This window comes from Callithrix jacchus, chromosome 2 (genome assembly GCF_049354715.1).
Source record: "Callithrix jacchus isolate 240 chromosome 2, calJac240_pri, whole genome shotgun sequence".
Taxonomy (NCBI): Eukaryota; Metazoa; Chordata; class Mammalia; order Primates; family Cebidae; genus Callithrix; species Callithrix jacchus.
The window spans coordinates 93,980,427-94,004,842 of NC_133503.1; the positions used below are offsets into that span (position 1 = coordinate 93,980,427).

Below are 24,416 nucleotides of genomic sequence, written 5' to 3' on the forward strand. Positions count from 1 at the left end.
TCTCAAACTGTGCCACTCCATGGTCAGGAGGCTCTCTACTGTTTTGACACACCACCCTTGTTGACCCTGCTCTGCATCCCTGAGGGCTGCCTGTGTGGACAGCATCGAGGGCTGAAGGGAAGAGAAAGAGGTCAGGAATGAGACTTCCTCCCATCCGCTGCCAGCCTGTAGGGTCACTAAAGCTGGCTCTTTCTGTCCTCTGAAGGGCACTGCCTCTTTCAAGGTAGCCCTGTCTACTATGGGAACGCTCCCATGTGAGACCCCCAAGTAGTGGGTCACACCATATGGTTGAGCTTGATCCCGGACACAGGCCCCCTGTTGGAGGTAGTCGAGCTATGGGAAAGAAGGACTGCAAGAAGGCTTACGTGATATACAAAAAATAACATGAGTTATTACTCTATTGTGCTGAGGTGATGGGAGGCACAGTGTCCACTTTTGGTTCTCACGGTGTCCACTTTTGGTTCTCACAGTGTCTACTTTTGGTTCTTACAGTGTCCACTTTTGTTTATTCATTACAGTTTCTTCTTAAAGTTATGACATAAATCTTCAAAGCAAGCTGATAGTAAACATCGCTTTGTTTATATCTTTCCTGCACCTGGACCCTTGATATGGTATTTACAATACTGCTTGTGACTTAATGATTTATAATGTAGCCTGTGATTTTCTTGTGAAACTCCTGCCCTAGATAAGTAGTTTCTTTTAAACTTTTAAACTTAGATATTGCACCTGGACTCTTGTGACTGATAATTGCACCCCCCACTTTAAGCTGATGATGTATCTCCCTGTTCCGAGCATATTTATCCAAAATATGGTGACTTGTGATTGCATTGTAAAACTTTCTGTTCCCACAAAACACTGATCCCATGATGTAAACACTTCTACTTGTAATGTATATAACCAGGCCCTGAGTTCAATAAAACTGTTGGTGAAGCATCTGACTTCTCAACCCTCCAGACCCCGTCTGTTCTTTCTTCTTCTCTTCCGCATGCCCCCCTATCCAGGTTGGGACCCTCTTGCTGGCCAAGAGTCCCCCGGCAGACATGCCAGCCCCCACAGTCTATACTCCTCTTTCTTGGTTCCAGGGACCATTCCCACTCTTTTCCATGCAGGCCAGGGATCTGCTACTACCTTCGGATGCCTGTGTTACCCTCAGGGTTCTCTACACTCTGCTCGCACCTTTATTAATCGTCCCTTTATTAAACCCTCCTTAGAGGCCCTGGTTTGCAAGAACTGGCCTTACTTCTGCACAAGCAGTCCTGGCTCTGGGTTTGGAGCATGGGCAGACCCATGTGTCCCACACAAACTCCTCCTACCTCAGGTCCCAGCCAGGTGCGAGGCCACTCTCTGCTTGTCTTGTCTCCTCCAGCCCACTAGCCAGACTTCAGGGTTCCATGTCCAAGTGCCTCAGGCCAGAGCCTCATTCCCACAGGGCACTCTTCCTTTGTGACTTCACCCACTGAAGTCACCTGGGAGACAGTGCCAAAGTTCCACCCCAGAGTCTTGGGTTCTAGGAGGCAGGAACAGCAGGCCTGGGCAGCCCAAAGGACTCTATCCAGAACGTAAATGAGCATACTGCTGGCCCATGCCCCTTGGGGCTGTAGAGGGCAGCCTCAGAGGCACTGGGCACTCCCAGTATTATGGAGGACGCTGCAGTCCTCAAGCGACGAGGCTACCTCCTGGGGATACATTTAGGAGAGGGCTCCTATGCAAAAGTAAAATCCGCTTACTCTGAGCGCCTGAAGTCCAACGTGGCGATCAAGATCATCGACCGCAAGAAAGCCCCCGCAGACTTCTTGAAGAAATTCCTTCCCCGGGAACTTGAGATTCTGGCCATGTTAAACCACTCCTCCATCATCAAGACCTATGAGATCTTTGAGACATCACATGGTAAGGTCTACATTGTCATGGAGCTCGCAGTCCAGGGCGATCTCCTCGAGTTAATCAAAACCCGGGGAGCCCTGCACGAGGACGAGGCTCGCAAGAAGTTCCACCAGCTCTCCTTGGCCATCAAGTACTGCCACGACCTGGATGTCGTCCACCGGGACCTCAAGTGTGACAACCTTCTCCTCGACAAGGACTTCAACATCAAGCTGTCTGACTTTAGCTTCTCCAAGCGCTGCCTGAGGGACGACAATGGTCGAATGACATTAAGCAAGACCTTCTGCGGGTCACCAGCCTATGCGGCCCCTGAGGTGCTGCAGGGCATCCCCTATCAGCCCAAGGTGTATGACATCTGGAGCCTGGGCGTGATCCTCTACATTATGGTCTGCGGCTCCATGCCCTACGACGACTCCAACATTAGGAAGATGGTGCGTATCCAGAAGGAGCACCGCGTCAACTTTCCACGCTCCAAGCACCTGACAGGCGAGTGCAAGGACCTCATCTACCGCATGCTGCAGCCAGATGTCAACCGGCGGCTCCACATCGACGAGATCCTCAGCCACTGCTGGATGCAGCCCAAGGCATGGGGACTGCCCTCTGTGACCACCAACAAGGAGGGGGACAGCTCCCGTGGAACTGAAACCTTGAGGACCCCCAAACCTGACTCTGCCAAGAGGTCTGCCAACAAGCTGGAGCCTGAGGAAGAGACACAGCCCCAGGCACAGCCCCAGGCAGAGCCCCAGGCACAGCCTGAGACAAAACCCGAGGGGGCGGCAACACCAATGTCCAGGCAGTCGGAGATCCTGGGTTTCCCCAACGAGCAGTCAACCAGGGAGACAGAGGAAGGGCACCCCCAACGGCTTCCAGAGACGAAGGCCTAGTGAGCTTCTTCAACTAGGAAAACGTATCTATGGACTCAATCCAGAAAAAGGGTTCTCATCCACTCCTTCTTCTACAACCAAGAGACTAGACGCTGGTGTTTATCCTTTCCCTTCAAGACTCAGGTATTAGCAGCTTTATAAAGACAGTCTTCATCATTAACCTGAATGTATTTGCACAAAACAGTAGAGTTAGCCTATACCTTCCTGCTTAAAATTCTAGGGCTTGTTCCTCTTCCTTTCTAAAAAATGTCCTTTGCGGTAGAATTTTTGTTTGTTTGTTTCTTCAGAATAAGGCACTTTCATCTGCATTAAAAACCTGTTCAGGCAGACATCCTTTCTCCACAATGATTTTCTTAACGGCACCTAGAAACTCTTCTGTTACCTCTTGGTCCACAACAGATGGCTTCTCCTGTTATCCTGTTATACATTTTTAAAGTCAAATCTCTTTCTATAAGCATCAAACCACCCTTTGCTGGCATTAAATTCTCCAGTTTTAGATGCTTTACCTTCCTTATGCTTTATGCTATCATATAATGACTTCACTTTTTCTCAAATCATATTCTGTAGGTACGCCATTCTTATAGATAAGAGCTGCATTTTCAATGAGATAAAAAGGCATTTTGCAAAGGGTGCAAAGTTTTCTCACTCATTGGCATAGCTATAGCTACAGATTCATGAATTTTCTTTCTTATTTCTTTTAAATGGAGTCTCTCTCTGTTGCCCAGGTTTGAGTGCAGTGGCACAATCTTGGCTACTGCAACCTCCGCCTCCCGGGTTCAAGCAATTGTCCTAAGCCTCCTGAGTAGCTGGGATTACAGGCACCTGCCACCATGCACGGCTAATTTTTGTATTTGTATTTTTATTTCATTTTACTTTTTTGAGACGGAGTTTTTGCTCCGGTGCCCAGGCTGGAGTGCAATGGTGTGATCTCAGCTCACTGCAACCTCTGCCTCCTGGGTTCAAGCAATTCTCCTGCCTCAGCCTTCCAAGTAGCTGGGATTACATGGCCCACCACCATGCCCAACTAATTTTTGTATTTTTAGTAGAGACGAGGTTTCACCATGTTGGCCAGGCTGGTCTTGAACTCTTGACTTCAGGTGATCCACCTGCCTCGATCTCCCAAAGTGCTAAAATTACAGGCATGAGCCACTGCACCCAGCCATAATTTTTGTATTTGTAGTAGAAATGGGGTTTTGCCATGTTGGCCAGGCTGGTCTCAAACTCCTGACCTCAAATGATCCGCCCACTTTGGCCTCCCAAAGTGCTGGGATTACAGGCGAGAGCCACCTCACCCGCTCACGAATTTTATTTTCTTTATAATAGTCCTTTTGCTAAATCCACTTATCTTGAAATAGTGGGCAACCATAGCCACAGACCTCTATCTAAGCTACATATCAAGCAACTCAACTTTTTCTTGTAATGTCATTACATTTCTCTGCTGCTTGGGAGCACTTCCAACAACACTAGTAGCACTTCATATGACTCTCACAGTGTTATTCAACATTTATGATATTATAACAAACATGATAACAGATTATACAGAATTGGGAGAAAGCACTTTTTACTGTGATGTGCAATTTACTGGAGAGACAAACTGCTCACCAGGAGACGATTAGCATCACACAACATTTTAAGTAGATTCTCAAAAAATCTGAATTCACCATAATAGCAACAGAATGTTGGAATTATTACAGTAGTGTAGTGTAAATCAGTTAATTTTACACAGTTATAATACTGCATCTTTATATTTTTTACAGTCCTCTCCATTAAGAGTAGCACCATGTCCAGTCTCCAAGTGTTTGCATAAATTTTGATATATTTTAACTTTTTACAATAGATTTGTGTATATTTTACGGTAGTAAATGATAAAATAAGCTAGTATCAACTGTATTTTATGCATTGACGACATACCTCCAAAATTTTTCTTAAATTTTTTGGTATTTCTAGGCTACATAATTTGCAAGTTTTTTCAATTTGTCAAAAATCCCCCAAAATTTCCCAATATACTTACTGAAAAAAAGCTGCATTAGGTGGACCCTTGCAAGGGTCAACTGTACATAAAAAAAAATCTCTTAACCTGTGTACCAGGAGACACACAAAAGAATGTTCATAAAAGCATTGTTTATTAACAATAAGAGAAGTTGAAAATGACACAAATGTCCACCAGTCACAGAAGGATAAATTATGGAATGGAATTGTACAATGGAATCCTATAAAAAGTAAGTTGAAGAAAGAACTAAACCACACCTTTAAATATGAATGATTCTTGGTTGGGCAAAGCGGCTCACACCTATAATCCCAGCACTTTTGGAGGCCGGAGGGGATCACTTGAGCCCAGAAGTTCAAGACCAGCCTGGGCAACACAGCAAGACCCCATCTCAAAAAAAAAAAAAAGAAAGAAAATTTTGGCCAGTTTCAGTGACTCATGCCTGTAATCCCAACACTTTGGGAGGCTGAGGTGAGATGATCTCTTGAGTCTAGGAGTTTGAGACCAGCATGGGCAACATGACAAAACCCTGTCTCTACAAAAAATTAGCCATGCATGGTAGTGCATGTCTGTAGCCCCAGCTACTTAGGAAGCTGGTAGGAGGATTGCTTGAGGCCAGGAGGTGAAGGTTACAGTGAGCCAAGATCATGCCACCACTATCCAATTTATATGACCTAAATATAAACTCCCTACCATGTCATAAAATGTTCTTCAAAATCTAAGCCAGACCAATCCCTGAAGTTTCATCATCTCTTTATTCTCCCTTATATAATTTGCTCCAGCCACACCGAAATTCTTATCATTCACCTTCTTCATATTTTCCCACTTCTGTCTGGGAACAACTTCCTCATTCCATTCTCCAGCAACACTCTTTCTAAGACATAGCTCGAACCTTATGACTTCTATGAAGTCTTTCCTGACTCTCAATTAAAACTAGTCCCTTCTTTCTCCATGACTCCTTGGTACTGTTTCTATTCCTATTATACACTCATAACAATGTGCTCAAATTTCCTTTGTAGTAATCTGAATTATAACACCAGAATCTGAGCTTCGTATTTGAAATGCTCACCAAAGTGGCTGATGTAGAGCCAATAAAAGTATACTGAATAAATAAATTTGTAATCTAGAAGACAGGGTCCATATCCATGTATATTATCCAAAACCTGGGTTACCTTACACATACAAAAAGAAGAGCCAATAAAGTTAAGGCAGTATGGTAAACATGCAAGCTGTGTTCTAATCAAGATGGTAAATTAAACACACATCTGCCTTTGTTGCCTACCCAAACCCCAGCTAAGACAACATTAAAGGGCTTTTCTGTAAAGGCATAAACACACCAGGATGAGGAGAATGGGAAAGGAAAGCAAGAACAACAAAATCTTGAAAGTGTTTAAATAAGTGTTAAAGTATTCTCAGAAAATTTAGTCCTAAATTGGTGAGAAGGAAATCAAAAAACTAACTCAATTTGTGTCACAAAATAGGCAAAAACTCATGAATTGGTGCATTTACATATGCCTGGAAATAGGATGAAGAGAGTACTGGAAAATAAGGACTAAAAGTTTGTTTAAAAAGCAGAAGGATCACTAAATTCCCATTACCATCTCCAAGAAAAGTTTTAAATTTTATTAATAGGAATAGATCAAAGGGAGGGTTTTCAGAGAGCAAGGGGTACTGTGGTAGGCAGAATAGCCCACCAAAAAATGACAACATTGTAATCCCTGGAACCTGTTAGTATGTGTGGTTAACATGACAAATGCCTTTGTAAATGTGATTAACAACTCTGAGATGAAGAGATTATCCCAGATTATATAGGTGGGCCTAATTGTATCACATGGTAGTTTAAAATCTGAGACTCTTTGCTGGGCTGTGGTCAGAGGGAGATGTGACTAGAGAAAATGAATCAGAGATATACCATACAGCTGGCTATGAACATAAAGAATAGAAGCCATGAGCAAGGAATGAGGGTGGCTTCTGGAGCTAGAAAAGGCAAGAACACAGATTCTTCCCTAGAGCCTCCAGAAAGGGATGCAGCTATACCAAAACCCATGTCTGCCTTCTAACCCATAGAACCATACAGTAAGTTTGTGTTGCTTTAGGCCACTAAGTCTGCGATAATTTGTTACAGAAGTAACATAAAATAAAATCAGGGACCACACTGAAAACATGGGAATTATGGAAATGTGCAGATACTACAGGATCCTGTCTAATCAGTTCTCAGAGTAACTAAAGCCAGACCTTCTTCACCATCTAGGCAGGAGACTGGAACATAAATCTGAGGGAACTCTAACTAGATAGATCTAAAGATAATAATAATGGAGATATCATCTATGGCAGAAACTGTTACCTGTTCACTAAAACCTAGTTTCCTTACTTCCAGGACACACAAGTCCATCCTCTCTTGAATTTAGGTGGTGCCATACAACACAGTTGTGGCCAGTGGAATGTGGCTGGAAGTGACAGTGGTATGCCAGAGCTGGCATGAAAGCCTATTGGGTGTATCTCTTCCTAATTCTGCCTTCAGTGACATTATGTCAATAGCCTGAAGTTGATCATGGTGAAGTATTTACACCATAAAAATCAGCAAATGCTATAATTCAGAGCTTTTTTTCCTCCCAGATGATCAGGTTGTTGAAAATATACTATTCAAGCCTCACTCATAAAAACTTCTGCAAAATCTTCCACGCTTACCAGATATAGAAGTTCCTTTGGCCCCTTCTCAAGAATAAGAGAAGATAAAACACCAACATGGAAGATTCTAGATGACCAAGAACACCAATGCTGGACTTGACATAAGTGAGAAATAAACTTTTATTATGTTAAGTCATGAAGATTTTGGGAGTTGCAGTTATGGCAATTCCAATTCCTACACTACCTAAACTGCTCAGCTTGATTACCTCAAGTAAAGATCACACAGACAACCTCTAATCATGGATTGAGAGCTTCCAATCAGCTTTTAGTACCCTATCCTTAGATAGGAGCAGTCAATCAAGGATTACTGGACAGCTGAAGACAACTCTAATATGTGCCATGGCATGTGTACACCGATGTAACAAATCTGCACATTCTGCACACGTATCCCAGAACTTAAAGTACAGTAAAAAATAAAAATAAACAAATTAATTTTTTTAAAAAGTGAAACACAAAATAGGGGAAAAAGCAACTCAAAGGAAACAAACCAAGTAGAGAGAAGAAAATTTAAACTATGTATTCATTAATGTAAGAGAGGTAAGAAAAGAAAATGCAACTATGAAATAACAGCATACTATAAAAGACTGAAATTCAGATATAAAAATGAAGTTCATGGAAATTTAAAATATGAGGAGAAATTTTTAAAGTCCAGTAGAAAACTGGAAAATATAGTTGAGAAAATAGAGCCAAAGGGCACAAAGACAGAAAACAGAAAAGAAAGAATAAGAAATGTAGAAGAGTCCAGAGAAATTCAGAAAACTGAAAAAAGGAGACTCAAAAAGAGAACAGAAAATGAAGAAATGCTTCCAGTAGAGAGAACAAAAGTTTCTACAATCAAAGGACCCATCAAGTGCCCAGGAGAATTAATGAAAACAGACCCTCGGCAAGGGTCTGTGAAACTGCAGAAATGCTGCCAAAAAATTAGGAATCTACAACTTTTTAGAAGGTATAAAAGATCACACACGAAAGGTAAGTAGTCATAATTGCCTTAGACTTTTTAATAGCAACACTGGAAACTAAAAGGTAATGAAACATATAATAAACGTTCTGAGAAAAAATTCTAACCTAAAATGTTATACACAGTCAATGTGGACTTAAAGATTTTTTTGGGCAGACGTGCCAGGTCACAAAAAAGTCTACTTGCCATGACCGTTTCTCAAGAAATTACTGGGTGGTATTACTGGCTCCGCCATGGTGGGATAATACAAAAAATGAAGCAATAGAAGATCCAACACAGGAAACAAGCAAAAGGAATCCCCTAAAATAATAAAGATCCCAGTACGACTGCCATACATCTAGTCAAAAGGCTCCAGAAGAGATTTATTTAAGAACATGAAACTGAGTGAAGATATGTATGATTTAGACAACTGGCAAAGATGTAAACTAGTGATAAGTGCATTACAAACTACATCACAAGAAAAGGTAATTATAACCTTTTACGAAAATAAAGTGTCAGGAAAGAAAAAATAGTACAGCTTACAACATGGCTCAGCTGAAGACAGTGTTTACATAATATATGAATATAAACATCAAACACTGATCTAACTAAAATTATGAAATAACTAAGAGTAGACTGGGAATTAATTGTGAAGAAGAGGAGAGGACAGCCAAATAATCATTTTTAATAGCAGAATAAATCATGTCTACAAGTAATAAATCAGGCAATAAAACAAGTACATTATTTAGACACACGTACATAAACACTGAAATAATCAGCTAAAAGTAGTTACCTGTGGAAACAGAGAAATGAAGGAATAATAATAAACTTTTCATAATAAACCTTATGAAACTATTATATTCTTTAATCAATGTGTATGTATAACTTAAAGAAACAAACTAAAAGTAAGAAGGGAGGGAGGAGAATAAAGAAACTGCAACCAGATACATGGGTTTATTCCTGGATGTTCTCTTTTGTTAACTGTGTGATTTTGAGCAAGTTACTTATCCTTATCCTCTCTGTGCCTGAGTTTTCCTCATTAGTAGCATGGAGAAAATAACAGTATCTACCTAATGGTGTTGTTGTGAGAACTAGGTTCATATACATACTTTATGCATACATGTACATACTCGTAGAATGATATCTGGCACATAACAAGTATGCATTAACACTGACTTATTTTTAAGTACTATGTCTGGGCCTTATCTGAAAAGTCAGCTGTAGAATTCTAAGGACAATAAAGATCTTATAGGAATTTTTCTTTTGAGGAATGTTTTCTTTCTGCATTATATTACTGCTTATCAAGGAAGGGTCAACTATGCTAACCTTTAACTATGTTTCTTTATATTGACAGTGAAAGAATTTCTCATGAAAACTTCAACTGCTGCCACTTGGAATCTTCTTAGAATGCTGGCAATACTTAAGTAAGAAAATCAGTAGGGGTAGTTACCAAGGGCTGGGGGTGAGGATAAAAGGAGGAATGGGGAAAGCAAAAATGTTGATCAAAGGGTACAAAGTTTCAGTTAGACTGGAGGAATAAGTTTTTGTGAACTACTGAACTGCATGGTGACCACAGTTAATGTATATTTCAAAACTTCCGAAAGAATGTATTTTAACATTCTTACCACAAAGAAATAATAAGTTGGTAAGAAGATATGTTGCTAGGTGCAGTGGCTCACATTTGTAATCCCAGCACTTCGGGAGGCCAAGGCCATAGGATTGCTTGAAGCTAGGAATTTCATACCAGCCTGGGCTACAAAATGAGACCCATCTAAACAACAACAACAACAACAAATGTTTAAGAAAATTAGCTGAGCATGGTGGCAAACACCTGTAGTCCCGGCTACCGAGGAGGCTGAACCAAAAGAATTCCTTGAGGTCCTTGAGCCCTGGAGGTTGAGGCTGCTGTGAACTAATAATCACACCACTGCCCGTCAGCCTGGGCATCAGGGCACTCCAGCCTGGGAGATGGAGACAGAGCAAGATTAAAAAAAAAAAAAAAGATGCTGGATATATTAACTAGCTTGATTGATTCCTTTTATAATGTATACATAGATCAAAACATCACACTGTACCCCATAAATATACACAATTACTATTTGTCAATTAAAAATGAAGAAAAAAGAAAACAACAAAGGAAAGAATGTCTTAAAATTTTAATCAAACTCCAAAGGCTAAGCTAAAATTAAATAAGTATCTGCTGACCTAAAACTTAACAGCTTTCATTAAGGAGCCTAGAACTTGCTTCGGGCTGATCAAATTTCCTAACAGTATAGTTTCACAACAGAAGTCAAGAGAGATATATTTCGGTTGGTCACAACTCCTAGATTACACCAGTCTGAAGATGACTACACTTATAAAAAGGCAACAACTTTTATTATTTTAATATTCCTTAATGCATTAATGAAAAACAAAAATAAACTTAAAAAAATCAGATACCCACTAATAAAATTTTCCCGTTTCCTGTTTCACTCCTGTCCTTATGCATATATCACAAAAGGCAACTTTAAAACTTCCCTCTAATCACAGTATGTCATTATCCTCACCATTCTTTTGAAAATTTAGCAAAGTGTTTTCTTAAAATGCATTAGTTCACTCTGCCAGATGTTAAAATATAGATTACCAAGATGAAAGACAGAGCCTTTTCTCCAACAGCTTATGATCTAATACAAGTAAAACATAGGTATAATTATTTTTAATTTATAGTTTTGTATTTTGCCTTTTTTACATTTCAAAAAAAGAAATAGAAGTCCTCAAAATGAACTGGGCACAGTGGCTCATGCCTGTAATCCCAGAACTTTGGGAGGCCAAGGTAGGAGGATAACTTGAGCCCAGGAGTTCCAGACAAGTCTCTACAAAAAATACAAAATTTAGCTGGGCATGGTGATGCACACCTGTAGTCCCAGTTACTCAGGAGGCTGAGGAGGGAGGATCACCTGAACCCAGGGAGGTCAATGCTGCAGTGAGCCTGGTTCATGCCACCGGACTAGGTGGCTAAATGAGACCCTGGTTCAATAAAAATATAAAAATAGGGCTGGGTGCAGTGGCTCACACCTGTAATCGATCACTTTGGGAGGCCAAGGCGGGCAGATCATTTGAGATCAGTAGTTCAAGAGTATCCTGATAACATGGTGAAACCCCATCTCTACTAACAATACAAAAAAAGCTAGGCATGGTAGTGTATGCCTGTAGTTCCAGCTACTAGGGTGGCTGAGGCAGGAGAATCGCTTGAACCCAGGGGGTGGAGGTTGCAGTGAGCCGAGATTGTACCACTGTTCTCCAGCCTGGGTGACAGACAGAAACTCCGAGAGAAAAACATATATACATATACACACACACACACACACACACACACACACATGCATATATGTAGAGAGAAAATATATTAAAAGTTAGTGGGCAATTTCTGATGTAAGAGTAGAACAAATAACATACTGTAAGAAGTTAAGAGAAACAATGGTTTTGAGCAGCGAGATTGTCATCTTCAAAGAGAAGTGACAGATACTAAGGGTCTTGAAGAATTGGTAGGATTCAAAAATACAGAGAACAGGGAGTATGAAATTACATGAAGGGCAGAGTAAAAATGTGGACAAAATCACAGCATCGAGAAAATATATGAATAATAATAATTAGTTTATGTTGCACTTAAAAAAAAAAAAAGAGAGATGTCTGAGGACAAAGCCACAGAGCACTTCAAACATTTAGGAATCACGAAAAAGAGAAGGCCCTAGCTAAGAAAATTCAGTCAGTGGGTTTTTCACCAAGGCCTCTCCTAAGTGAGAAGTCTGGCTGGAGACACAGTGTACATGGGCAGGCCTAACTTTAGCCAGAGTGGGCAAAGAACCAGCAATCAAGATGGCAGCAGTCTTAAATCCCAAACAAGAAGGGACTAGGGCACCTACAATAGTAACTTAATTAGCACTCTCCAAGATATCTCATTAAATTTCTTCAGAGATGAATTCTCTTCTATTTTCTCTTATAATGTATAAAAAATGCTTAGCAAGCACAAAAAAGTACTGAATAAATGGCAGGTATATATTAACACCCTAAACCACTATCAACCATTTTGCTTTGGTTTGAATGTATTCCCCAAAGTTCATGTGTTGGAAATTTAATCTGCGATGCAACAGTGTTCAAAGGTAGGACCTTTAAGAGATGATTAGGTCATGAGGGCTCTGCTCTCATGAATGAATTAATGTCATTATTTCAGGAGTGGGTTTGTTATCAAAGCAAGTTTTCTCCCATACTTGCCCACATGTGCATACCACGTGATGCCTTCCGCCATATTATGATGCAGCAGGAAGGCCCTCACCATATGTAGCTCTTTGTGCTTGGATTTCCCAGCCTCCAGCACCATGACCCAAATAAATTTCTGTTCACTATAAATTATTCAGTCTCAAGTATCCTGTTATAGTAGCACAAAATGAACTAAGACACATATTAAGATGTTTCCCAGTTTCAGTGGCAAATACTCTAGTACTGAAATAACAAAAAGCTGAGAAGGTGACAGAATGAGTTTAAAATATTTAAAGAGTCAACCATGGTGGCACCTGGAAGGTCTAAGAACTCCAAAAACAAGATAAAATTTGGGAGGAAAACTTGGGGTAAAGTACAAAGACAATTCAATGGGGATAGAATAATCAACAAACGGTGCTCAAACAACTAAATATCCACATGTCAAACAATGAAACTGGATCCCCACCTCATACCATACACAAAACTAACTCGAAATGGACCACAGACCTAGGTATAAGAATTAAGGCTATTGAATTCTTGAAGGAAACATAGTTAAAAGATTTTGACCTTGAAGTGGGCAAAGCTTTTTTATATGCTATACTAAAAGCTCAAATGAAGAAAAAATAGATAAACTGGATGACATCAAAATTCAAAACCACTATGCTACAAGTGATAGCAGCAAGAAAGTAAAAAGACAACCTACGTAATGGAAAGAGATATTTGCACATCATATACCTGATAAAGGATTTGCACCAGGCATGTATTAAGAACTCTTGGCCGGGCGCGGTGGTTCAAGCCTGTAATCCCAGCACTTTGGGAGGCCGAGGCAGGTGGATCACGAGGTCAAGAGATCAAGACCATCCTGGTCAACATGGTGAAACCCCATCTCTACTAAAAATACAAAAAATTAGCTGGGCATGGTGGTGCGTGCCTGTAATCCCAGCTACTCAGGAGGCTGAGGCAGGAGAACTGCCTGAACCCAAGAGGCGGAGGTTGTGGTGAGCCAAGATCACGCCATTGCACTCCAGCCTGGGTAACAAGAGTGAAACTCCGTCTCAAAAAAAAAAAAAAAAAAAGAACTCTTACAAATGAGTAATAAAAAGGCAACGCAACTTAAAAACAGGCAAAGGATTTGAATAGATATTTTGTTCAAAAAGACATGTAAATGGACAATAATCACATGAAAAGATGTTCAACATCATCTGTCATCAGGAAAATGTAAGTCAAAGTCACAATGAGATACTACTTGATACCCATCAGGACAGTTAAAATAAAAATGACCGACAATAACAAGGCTGGTTAGAATATGAAGGAATTGGAGCCCTCAGACATTGATGGTGGGAATGTAAAATGGTACAGTAACTTTAGAATACAGTCTGGCATTTCTTCAAATAATTAAACATATTCTTACCATATGATTTGGCAATTTTACTCCCAGTTATATACCCAAAAAAAATGAGAACATATGTTCACACAAAAAGTCGTACATGAATGTTCACAGCACCATTATTCATAATAACCAAGAGGTGGAAACAACCCAAATGTCCATCAATTGATAAATGAACAAACAAGATATAGAGTATATATATCTCTCCATCCTGAAATATTATTTTGCTATAAAAACTGATGAAATATTAATATATGCTACAACATAGGCAAATCCTGAAAGCATCATGTTAAGTAAAAGAAGTCAAGCACAAGACTGTAATATCTCATGATTCCATTTATATAGAATGTTCAAAACAGAAAAATCTATGGAAACAAAACAGATGAGTGGTTGCCACGAACAGTGGGGAGTGGGGATTGAAGAGTGACTGCTAATGGGTACTAAATTTCATTTCGTTTGATAAAAGTATTCTAAACTTAGATTGTGACTATGGTTGCACAACCATGATATAATTCTAGAAGCCACTGTATTATATACTGTAACTGGATGATTCTCATAGCATGTGAGAGTTATATTTTAATTAAGATTTTAAAAAAAATGTTAGCTAATTCTTAGGGGAAAAAAGCTGGAGCAACTTTTATAGCCATACTTTCTCTCCTAAAAAAAAGTCTTCTTCACAGGGTGTGGTGGCTCACACCTGTAATCCCAGTACTTTGGGAGGCCAAGGCGGGCGGATCACGAGGTCAAGAGATTGAGACCATCCTGGTCTACATGGTGAAACCCCATCTCTACTAAAAATAAAAAATAAAAATAAGAAATACAGGTGGTGGTTCTACAGGCCTGTAGTCCCTGTAGTCCCAGTTACTCAAGAGGCTGAGGCAGGAGAATCTCTTGAAACTGGAAAATGGAAGTTGCAGTGAGCTGGAATCGCACCACTGCACTGCAGCCTGGCGATAGAGCAAGACTCTGTCCCAAAACAAAAACAAAAACGTCTTCTTACAGAATTTTTCTGTGGAAGAGTGTTTGAAGACTTTGCATTTTATAATAAGCAGCAAGTTCATTCCAAAATGGGGCCCACATACTCTGGTTTCTCTTCAGATCTTACAAATCTTTTGCCTTTACCAATCATGGCCCATATGATTTAAACACTGGGGTTTTTGGAAAAAATAAAATAAAAGAGATAATTCATTCTGAGAAAATACAGAGTACTTGAGAACAATCTCCAGTGTGTTCTATAGTCCTTTGACTACATGATCTTCTGATTAGGAGTAGGAAGTAACAAGCAGTAATGAAAGTAATCATTATTATTAATTTATACAGCAATTACTAAGCCCCTATGTGTCAGGTTTCACAACCATTTTCTTAATCTCATAAAAAAAAAAAATTCAAAATTGAAGTCCATATTGATTGGTTAAATTATAGTATACCATACTATGAATTACTATATAGTAATTAAAAAATTATTTTCTGGGTATGACACCAAAAGCAAGCACAGGCAACAACAACAAACCATATAAGTTAAATCTCATTAAAAAGTTGTGTGCATCAAAGGACACTAAAAATAGAGTAAAAAGGCAACCACAGAATGAGAGAAAATGTTTGCAAATCATATATGCAATAGCAGACTGATATCCAGAATGTATTTGTAAAACTCCTACAACTCAACAATAAAAAAAACAACTGAATATTAAACGGGCAAAAGATTCAAAGAGATATTTTTCCAAAGATATACAAACAGCCAATAAACACATGAAAAGATCCTCAACATCACTAGTCACTAAAGAAATGCAAACAAAACCATAATGAAATACCACTTCATACCCATTAGGATGGCTATTTTCAAAAAACAGAAAAATAACATGTTGGCAAGGATACAGAGAAACTAGAACCCTTGTGCATTGCTGGTGGGAATGTAAAATAGTACAGTGCTGTGAAAATGATGTGGCGCTTCCCCAGAAAAAACGAAACATAAAATTACCATATGATCTAACAATTCCACTTTTGGATATGTACCTATGAAAAGCAAAAGCAGGAACTCAAATAGATATTTGTACATCTGTGTTCACAGCAGCATTATTCATAATAGCCAAAGGATGGAGGCAACCCAAGTTTCCACTGACAAATTAATAAACAAAATACCATATTGAGAGAGAAACTTTTATCTGAGGAATGCAAGTCCTTTTAAATGATCTGGCCCAGAGAGGCATTAAAATATGACAGCAATCATATCCTACTTCTCTCCTTTGAGCTATGATAAATATTTCTGTCTTGAAACTGCTTGCTACTGCCACAAGTAACTAACTACAAAATAACCTACTGATACTACACCAAACATTATAACCAACTCCTTATATCTCAACAATGTATAGTCAATCACTAACCAATGTTATTTCTATAAACTAGTGAGAATTCTTGACAAACAACTTAGTATCAGCCCATTCCATGTCCCTTTTATTTAATGCCTTTATAAACCTGCTTGTAACAATAGCCAAGGGGAGCTCATATCCAAGGATACTTGAGTCTGAGTCCTCCAGTCAACTGTTCCCGTTTTGGCTCAAGTAAACTCTTTGAATCCTATTTCGTGCTTCAGCCTCTTCCTTTAAGGTCTATGGTACGTACACACATACAATGAAATATTATTCTGCCTTAACAATTAAAGAAATTTTGATACACGCTACACAACATGAGTGAACTTCGAAGACATTATGCTAAAAAGAAATAAGCCAGTTTCAAAACGACAAATATTCCATGATTTCTCCTATAAGAGGTTCTTAGAGCAGTCAAAATCATAGAGACAGAAAGTAGAAAGGTGTCTGCCAGGGACTAGGAGAAGGGGAGAATAGGGAGTTAGTGTTTAATGTGTAAGGAGTTTCTGCTGGGAAAGATTAAGTTCTGCAGATGGATGGTGGTTATGGTGACACAACAATGTGAATAGACTTCATGCCACAAAACTGTACACTTGCAAATGTTAAAATAAGTTTTATGTTATGTATTTTTTACTAAAATAAAAATTATTTATATCACACTAAGATATATTAATGAACAGGAAACAGCAGGATACATATATGGTACAATGAATTGGTGCTCTTCCTCAGTAAGCACAAGGTAATCCAAACAATTCAGTGGCTCTGGAATATTAAAAAACAGCCCTTTCTTCCAGAGTAACAAAGACAACTGTGACTGACAGCAAGTGATTCTTGTAATTACCTAAGGCTTGCAAGAGAGGAAAAATGTAAATGTTTCTCAGCACAATAGAGGTGGGTGTAGTGGGCTTCACATAAACTCTATTCACATATAATTAAGATGGTAAACTGTCTAAGAAAAATAAGTGCTTTTCTTCTTGAGATGTGTTACTTCACAGGTGACTTAGGAAAGCTTGATCACAGGTCTCACTGATAGGCTGTGCAGAACTGGAGCACTCATGTTTTTTGTTTCTTTTGTTGTTTTTTTTAGCAGACAGAGGTCCTGCTATGGTTGCCTAGCATGGCCTCAACTCCTAGTCTCAGACAATCCTCCACCTCAGCCTGGGACTATAGGCTGGGGACTATAGGCACACGCCATGCCTAGTTTTGATGCACTGACTTTTACCTTCATTCACTGGCCTAGCAAACCCATCTCTCCGGAGCCCAACAATAACTGGGTAGAGAAGAAAGTAACTAATCAGAGGAGAGTATCACTGCCCCTTCTGCAGAGGCACTGTTCAAATGTCAAAATGCAAGTATGATTCAAAGAGGAATATCTCCTTTTGTGGAGAACATGCTGGGCATGATGTCATCAAACTGAATGATCCAAGAAGGAGCATGGTTTGACATACAGGCATGATCTATTCCCATCCTTGTCTTTAGGTTACCTTAAAACCACAATGTTTAGTAAATCCCCCAGCAGCTTCAAAGCATTTATTTGTGTTATTAATGTCTAAAAGGTATATTCTGGGGATTCACTGGGACATTCTGAAAGGAAAAATAAAGACTGGAGTAAATAACTAAGTGTTAATAATTATCTATGTGTGGTAAAATCAAGAATGACCTTAGTGGCCTTAATACTTAATTTTCCACAGTCACAAAAAAGAAACTTATTTAAAATTGAAAACAACTTTGCTAAAGACATAATATAGGTATGTTATGTAAGGCCATCTTTTAGAAAAGCCATGAAATGACCTATAACATTGTCCTATTTATAACACTTACCTCAAAACCAAAAATCATTTTAACTTTGAACACTTTATTTCCTCCTTTACAATTAAATATTCAAAAGGTTTAATCTTAATTTTTAAAAAGTGCATCTTCCAGCATACTCCATATAAAAATGTGACCATAACAGCATTTGAGTTTTTCAAGGATACTTTGATATAAGGAAAATCTGAAATTAAGACTTGTTGTAACACATGTTCACTACAGTGTATTACAAGGAGCCATTCCTGACATTAACAACCTCAGAAGCAATCTAAAATTACAGAAAACTAATACATATTAAAAGCTAATAAAGAAGGAATAGTGGTGACAGATATGTTACTTAGCTTGATTTACCCATTTCACAATATATACACATATGAAAATAACATGTACATTGTAAATATATGTAATTTCTATTTGTCAACTGTACCTTAATATAATTTTTTTTTTGAGACCAGGTCTTCTCTGTTAGCCCGGATGGAGTGCAGTGGTGCAATCTCAGCTCACTGCAGCCTCGACCTCTGGAGCTCAAGTAATCCTCTCACCTCAGCCACCTAAGTAGCTAGGACTACAGGTGTGTGCTAACATCCCTTGCTAATTTTTGTATTTTTTTCAGAGAGTCAGGGTTTTGCCACGTTGCCCAGGCTCGTCTTGAACTCCTACTCAAGTGACCCTTCCACCTAGGCCTCCCAGAGTGCTGGGATTACAAGCATTAGCCACCGTGTCTGGCCCTAAAAATAAGTTTTTTTTTTTAAGTTTAAAATAGGAAATAGCAGACCCTTGTTTGCCTACCCACCATCCACTCCTCTCTTCCATCTTTCCAACAGAATATCATTTTTATTCCCGTTTTCACTCTCATCTTCAGCTCCAATCCAATGTTGGATCTTGATTAGGGTAAGCTATTTATATTACCAGTCTTCAGTGGGTCTAATCAGAAAGAAGAGAAAGACACGATCCAGGACTGCGAACTGATTACCACAGATTTCAAGGAGAAAAACTGCCTTTGGATAAATGTAATTTTGTGATGAGTAAAGTAGAGAAAGAGAAAGAAATGGAATCTACAATAAAGTCATTGATTTGCTGAGTTAAATAATTTTGGAATTGGTCTACCACTCTGCACTTCCTATTACGTACCCTAAACATAGTTCTTTCTAAGCATTTGAGTCAGGCTACATCAAACCCAGTTAATGCAGACAAATGCATTATAACTAATATGGAAGGAAACCAAATCATACGGAATTTTCTTCTTAACAGAAAGCTGAAATATCATGTGTTAATATGTGTTAACACCCTCAAACTCCGGAGTGTTGATAATTCTATCTTGATCACAGGCATTAGTTTAATTATCCCATCTGCCACAATGTCTTAATAGTCACTAAAAAAAGACATCAGTAAACATGGATGGATCTTTTTAAGGGATTTTTTTTTTTTTAAAAAAGTTATGTATACTTTCAATACTTTGTATTTTATGTTAAATTAAAAAAAAAAGGAAAGAAGAATCTTAGAGTTCTTCCTAAGACTTGCACTTGGTTAACAGTTTAATCAAACACAGTTTATTAAAAAATTGAGGTAACTCATATATGTTAATTTGAAAATTTTTCTGCTTGTACTTCATATGTGTGTGGTGTGTATGCACACATGCATACACAGTAATTTACATCTGCAGAAACAACTAACATAATTCATACAAAAGAAAGACATTTCTACTTTATAAAAGTAATTCACAGGCCAGGCATGGTAGCTCAGATCTGTAATCCCAGCACTTTGGGAGGCCAAACTGAGAGGACTGTTTGAGGTCAGGAGGTTAAGACCAGCCTAAGCAACATAGTGAGACCTTATCTCTATAGAAAAAGAAAAAAATTTTAAAGTAATTCACCAGAGGATACACTATGGAATCAGAAGCCAGGGGATTTTTTCGTTTGATAGCTATATAAAAATATATTTGGTTTATAAAATATAAGTCTCATTAGTTATTTACCGTAATACACAAATACTATCAGGCAAATATCAAAAGACTAAAGGTTACTGTTGCCAAGTCATTGTCGCTAAGCATCAATCTAAAAAGATAAACCAAGAAAAACATTTGAATTTATGCAGTCATAGACCAAGGATATAGAAGGCAAAAACAAAAAGGGATGTATTCTGAGGCCATATTTGAATTCTTTATTTTTTTTCAGATGTTTCTTTTTTTTGTTTTTGAGATAGAGTCTCGCTCTGTCACCCAGGCTGGAGTGCAGTGGCATGATCTTGGCTCAATGCAGCCTCCACCTCCTTAGGTTCAAGTGATTCTCCTACCTCAGCCTCCCTAGTAGCTGCAACTGCAGGCATGCCCTACCATGCCTGGCTAATTGTTGTACTTTTAGTAGAGACAGGGTTTCACCATGTTGGTCAGGCTGGTCTTGAACTGCTGACATCAGGTGATCCTGCCTCAGCTCCCAAAGTGCTGAGATTACAGGCATGAGCCATGGCGCCTGGCCCACTCTTGAATTCTTAATGTCTGACTCTAGCAGAATGAACTAAAACTTCCGTTTAGCAAAACAGGTGTGTAACTTCATATTTCTCACACATAACAGCTTGGAGCCACAATCGAATCTAAAAATCTATTACAACATGAAATGGAAATGTGTACTGTTAAAGGGCAGAGATGAATGTATAAGTTGTTATAAGGGAGATAAATGAGGAATGAAAATGAAATGCAGTAGGATAAACTTGTTGGCAAACGGTTAAACAATCTGCAAATTGCTCAGTGTTAAACCATTACTCTTGGACTCAAATCTCAGCATCCTGCCAGAGTATGGAATCGTTAGCTCAATCAAACCCCTAGATATTGTTTAATAAATTAAACTCAAAATTGTTATTTTTATTGGACATATACTTCTTAGAGAGCTCCTTAAAACAGAAACAGCTGAGTAACAGGTATTCCATCATTACTTCTGTGCTAAAGGCAGGGGTTCTTAAAGCCTCTAGTTAGTAAAGGACTACATTTTAAGAGATAGAAGAAAATTCAAGAAGTCAATTCTAATCCAAACTCTATCCCAAGAGAGGAGATTCTAAATAAATTCATTCAGCAAAAATTTAGAGTTTTCTATGTTCAAGACTCAGTGTTGACTGCTGAGAATGACACAAACATATCCAAAATCTGATACCTTCCTTCAAGGATTCTATACCATGGCTGCCCTGAGGAATTACAGGCTGTGAATGAGAATATTGTTCCATAACAAAGATAAAAAACAAAATCTAAAAACCAAGAGGAGCTTTTGAGCAAGATGAAAGGCTTCACAGAATGTTTACGTGACATTTGTGCTGGGCCTAGGACAAGAGGTTGAATTGGGACATGTGGCAATGGAAAGGAAGGACATTCCAGGCAGCAAGAACAGAGTAACACCCTACACAAATAGACACTTCCAACTAATGTTCCCTTAAACAGTCTGCTCTTGCTGTGTAGAAGTTCTTGGAGTTGTTCAAACAGGCTCTCTCCTCAGGGCTTTTGCATTTGTTTTGTTGCTCCTTCTACCTGGGATGCTCTTCGCCCAGATCTCTGCAAGGCTGCCTTTCTTACCCCCTTTGCTCTCTAAGACTCTTCCCTGTTTTATTTTTTTCCACAATACTTACTACTAGCTGGCATGCTATAATATAGCCTACTCCTTAGTAGCTCTGTCTATGTTTCTCCTACAAGAGAGAAAGTTATCCGTTCATCACCAGATTTTAAAATAGTGACTGTACATGGTAGGCATGAAATAAATGTCCGTTGACAAACTCGTGGAATCAATGAATGAAAAAAATATCTGCCCTCAAATAGGTTATGGTCTAGTGGAGGAAGCAAATATGTAAATAAATAATCTTAAATTATTCCTGAAAGACAAAAATACACACTCAGCAAAACCCAATTTATAGAAACCCAATACACAGAAACAACTTCTCTTACCCCACTTATACATGGCTAGTGATCACCAGGATTCTACTTTTTATATCTTCTAGCTACCAGCCCCCAGGAGCAACATCACTCATACAATGGCCAAAAATGCCACCACTGCTGCCAGAACTGCCACTTCTCACATTAACTGTCACTGTTACCTAGTGAGTGCTGGTAAAGAATATTTCTGTTCCCACTTTTGGACAAGGGAAAGATGGATTCCTGAGTTTCTAAATTAAATGCACTTTTCAGTAGATAAATTCTACCCTACAGGAGTAGTATATACTGATTATATAGATTAGCCAGGAAACTCACTATTTTGAATATTGCTTAAGTTTAGATATGGAAAAAATAATTTTCTGAATTGTTTTACTATTGCAACATACTTCTTTTACACTGCAAATGGATGACACTGGCAAAATGGTTATGACAAAGATTCCTTCAATAAAGGCCATTACTATATTTTAACAAATAGGTAAAATTAACAGCATTTTTTTCACTCGGGAGAATCAGCTAGAATTTAACCTGGATTAAAGAATGATGTAGAATTTTTAAACAAACCATTATATTTAAGTTATACTAAATTAAAATCACACAGGAGTAGCTGAAAATACTCTTCATTGCTAGCAAAAGCAAAACAACTTCAAAAAAAATGAAGAATATGCTCAAGATTTCTCACTTCAACTAACACCTCCACAGACTGTATTATCATTTTAGGCAAACTGACATTTTCACATTTACTTTTTAATGGCAAGATTGATTTCCATCTGGGACTCATCTGCATAAAAGTGTTAGCCTTTGCACAATTTCAAAATTGAAAGCTCATTTCTGGCCATAAGCAAAGTGCGACAATACCACACAATAGTTATGCTTCACATTAATCCTACCACTGGGAGCCCAATTTTGTGTGTTTCAGCTGTGAATTTTGCCCTCAGATAAGCAGAAAAGTCTATAAACCTCTTCCTTGATCATTAATAAATCACTTATCTCTACTACCTTAATGCCTCCTGCATTTGTCCATACTAAACAGTATTCACACTTCTAAAAGAAAAGTCCTGCAAATGCTACTATTCTTCATAAACAGAAAAAAAAAAAACTATAAATGAGGACAAATTCCCATAGGTGGAAAAATGCCAAATCACAAGCTGAAATCACAACTTCTAGGTATAGAACCACAGTTCCAATCTGTCAACTGCACACGTCGCCGGTTATTTAGAGAGTAAATAATTTGCAGCCAGCTGGTAAAAAAGTCTGATAAAAATATTAGGTCCTCACTTACCTTCCTTTTTAATAAGGAGACACCTGAAAGTCACACTGGGCAGTCGGTCACTTACCGAAAGAGAGACTGTACAAAGCGTGCAGTTATCAAACGCAGGAAGCCAAAGTTCCTGCGCTATGAGAGGATTACAGTGAAAAACAGTAGCCCATCTGTTCACAAAACAGAAGTCCACCTGGAAAGGCTGGGAGTCGGGGGAGGGGGCGAGAAGAACGAGCTCCGCGCCGTCTTCCTCCTCCTGGGCTAACCGCAGCCGCTGGCGGCAGGAAGGCAGCCGCGCAGGGTGGGCTATTGGGGCCAGGGCGCAGAGCTCGGAGTGCAGGTGGGCTGCGGCTGCCCGGCCGGCGAGGCCCTGGCACCGGGAAGTCTCCAGGGCCTCGCCCGCGCAGCCGAGAAAGCACGCAGCCCACCGACGGGCGAAGGAACCGCCCGGGCAAAGCCACGTCGGAGGCTAACCGCTCGGCAAGGAGGTGGGCACCCAGTCCACACCCACCGGGAGGCTGACAGCCGGCGAGCGCCAAGCGGCCTGGGAGCGAGAAGGGCCGCAGCGCGCCGGAGGGGGTCGCTCTGAGGAAGCCGAGCTGGGCGCTGCCCGTCGCCAACGACTCCCCATCGACATGATCGGCTGCAGCTGGATACTCACGTAGGGCTGGTAGAACTTGGAGAGCCGCGGTTTCCCGTGGTTATTGAAGATTAGGATCGCCTTGATCATGGCTGTGCCGGGCCGACCGGGTAGGCACTGGGGGCCAGGGCGGGGGCGGGCGCGCGAGCCTCGCCTAGTAATCTCGCCGGCAATCCTTCCCCACCCGCCCCCTCCCGCGCGCGCGGGCGCGCGCGCTCTCTCAAGCAGCTGGGCGGGGCAAGAGGGGCGGGGCCTAGGCGGGGCAGGTACTGAAGAAAGCGGAAACAATTCTGGTTCCGAGCCAGTTGCCTAAGGGGTGTCTGCTCACTCGACCGAGCATGCGCACGTTGCCCACGCTCCTCTCCCGAGGTCTGTTGTCGCAGAGAAACACGTATTGCGTTACTAACGATGAGAGTCTGCCATAGCTTGGATTTGA

At 39.8% G+C, this 24,416-nt stretch overlaps 2 protein-coding genes across 11 annotated transcripts in view; one reads left to right on the top strand and one right to left on the bottom strand.

Moving 5' to 3' along the window:
* AP3S1 (adaptor related protein complex 3 subunit sigma 1) overlaps window positions 1-24,174 on the bottom strand; it is an 85,790-nt gene extending 61,616 nt beyond the window's left edge. For all 8 annotated transcript variants that reach the window (XR_004739691.3, XM_017969733.4, XM_008991658.5 and 5 more), the window contains exon 1: window positions 24,002-24,174. Coding sequence is in view for 7 of the 8 variants with exons in the window: in XM_017969733.4 (XP_017825222.1) it covers window positions 24,002-24,070 (69 nt within the window). In the remaining variant the exon portion in view is untranslated. The remainder of the gene's footprint in view (window positions 1-24,001) is intronic.
* On the top strand, window positions 1,495-19,256 carry LOC100405438 (testis-specific serine/threonine-protein kinase 1-like). 3 transcript variants are annotated; one of them, XM_017969729.4, is made up of 3 exons: window positions 1,495-2,885; window positions 9,729-9,798; window positions 18,997-19,256. In XM_017969729.4, the coding sequence occupies exon 1, from the start codon at window positions 1,638-1,640 to the stop codon at window positions 2,760-2,762; it is 1,125 nt and encodes a 374-aa protein (XP_017825218.2). In that variant the 5' UTR covers window positions 1,495-1,637; the 3' UTR covers window positions 2,763-2,885; window positions 9,729-9,798; window positions 18,997-19,256. The 3 variants fall into 3 exon arrangements, with proteins under 3 accessions (XP_017825218.2, XP_035146946.2, XP_054108004.1); XM_035291055.3 differs by having other exon boundaries at window positions 19,035-19,171; XM_054252029.2 differs by lacking the exon at window positions 18,997-19,256 and adding an exon at window positions 18,628-18,760.
* Window positions 24,175-24,416: the final 242 nt, after the last annotated feature.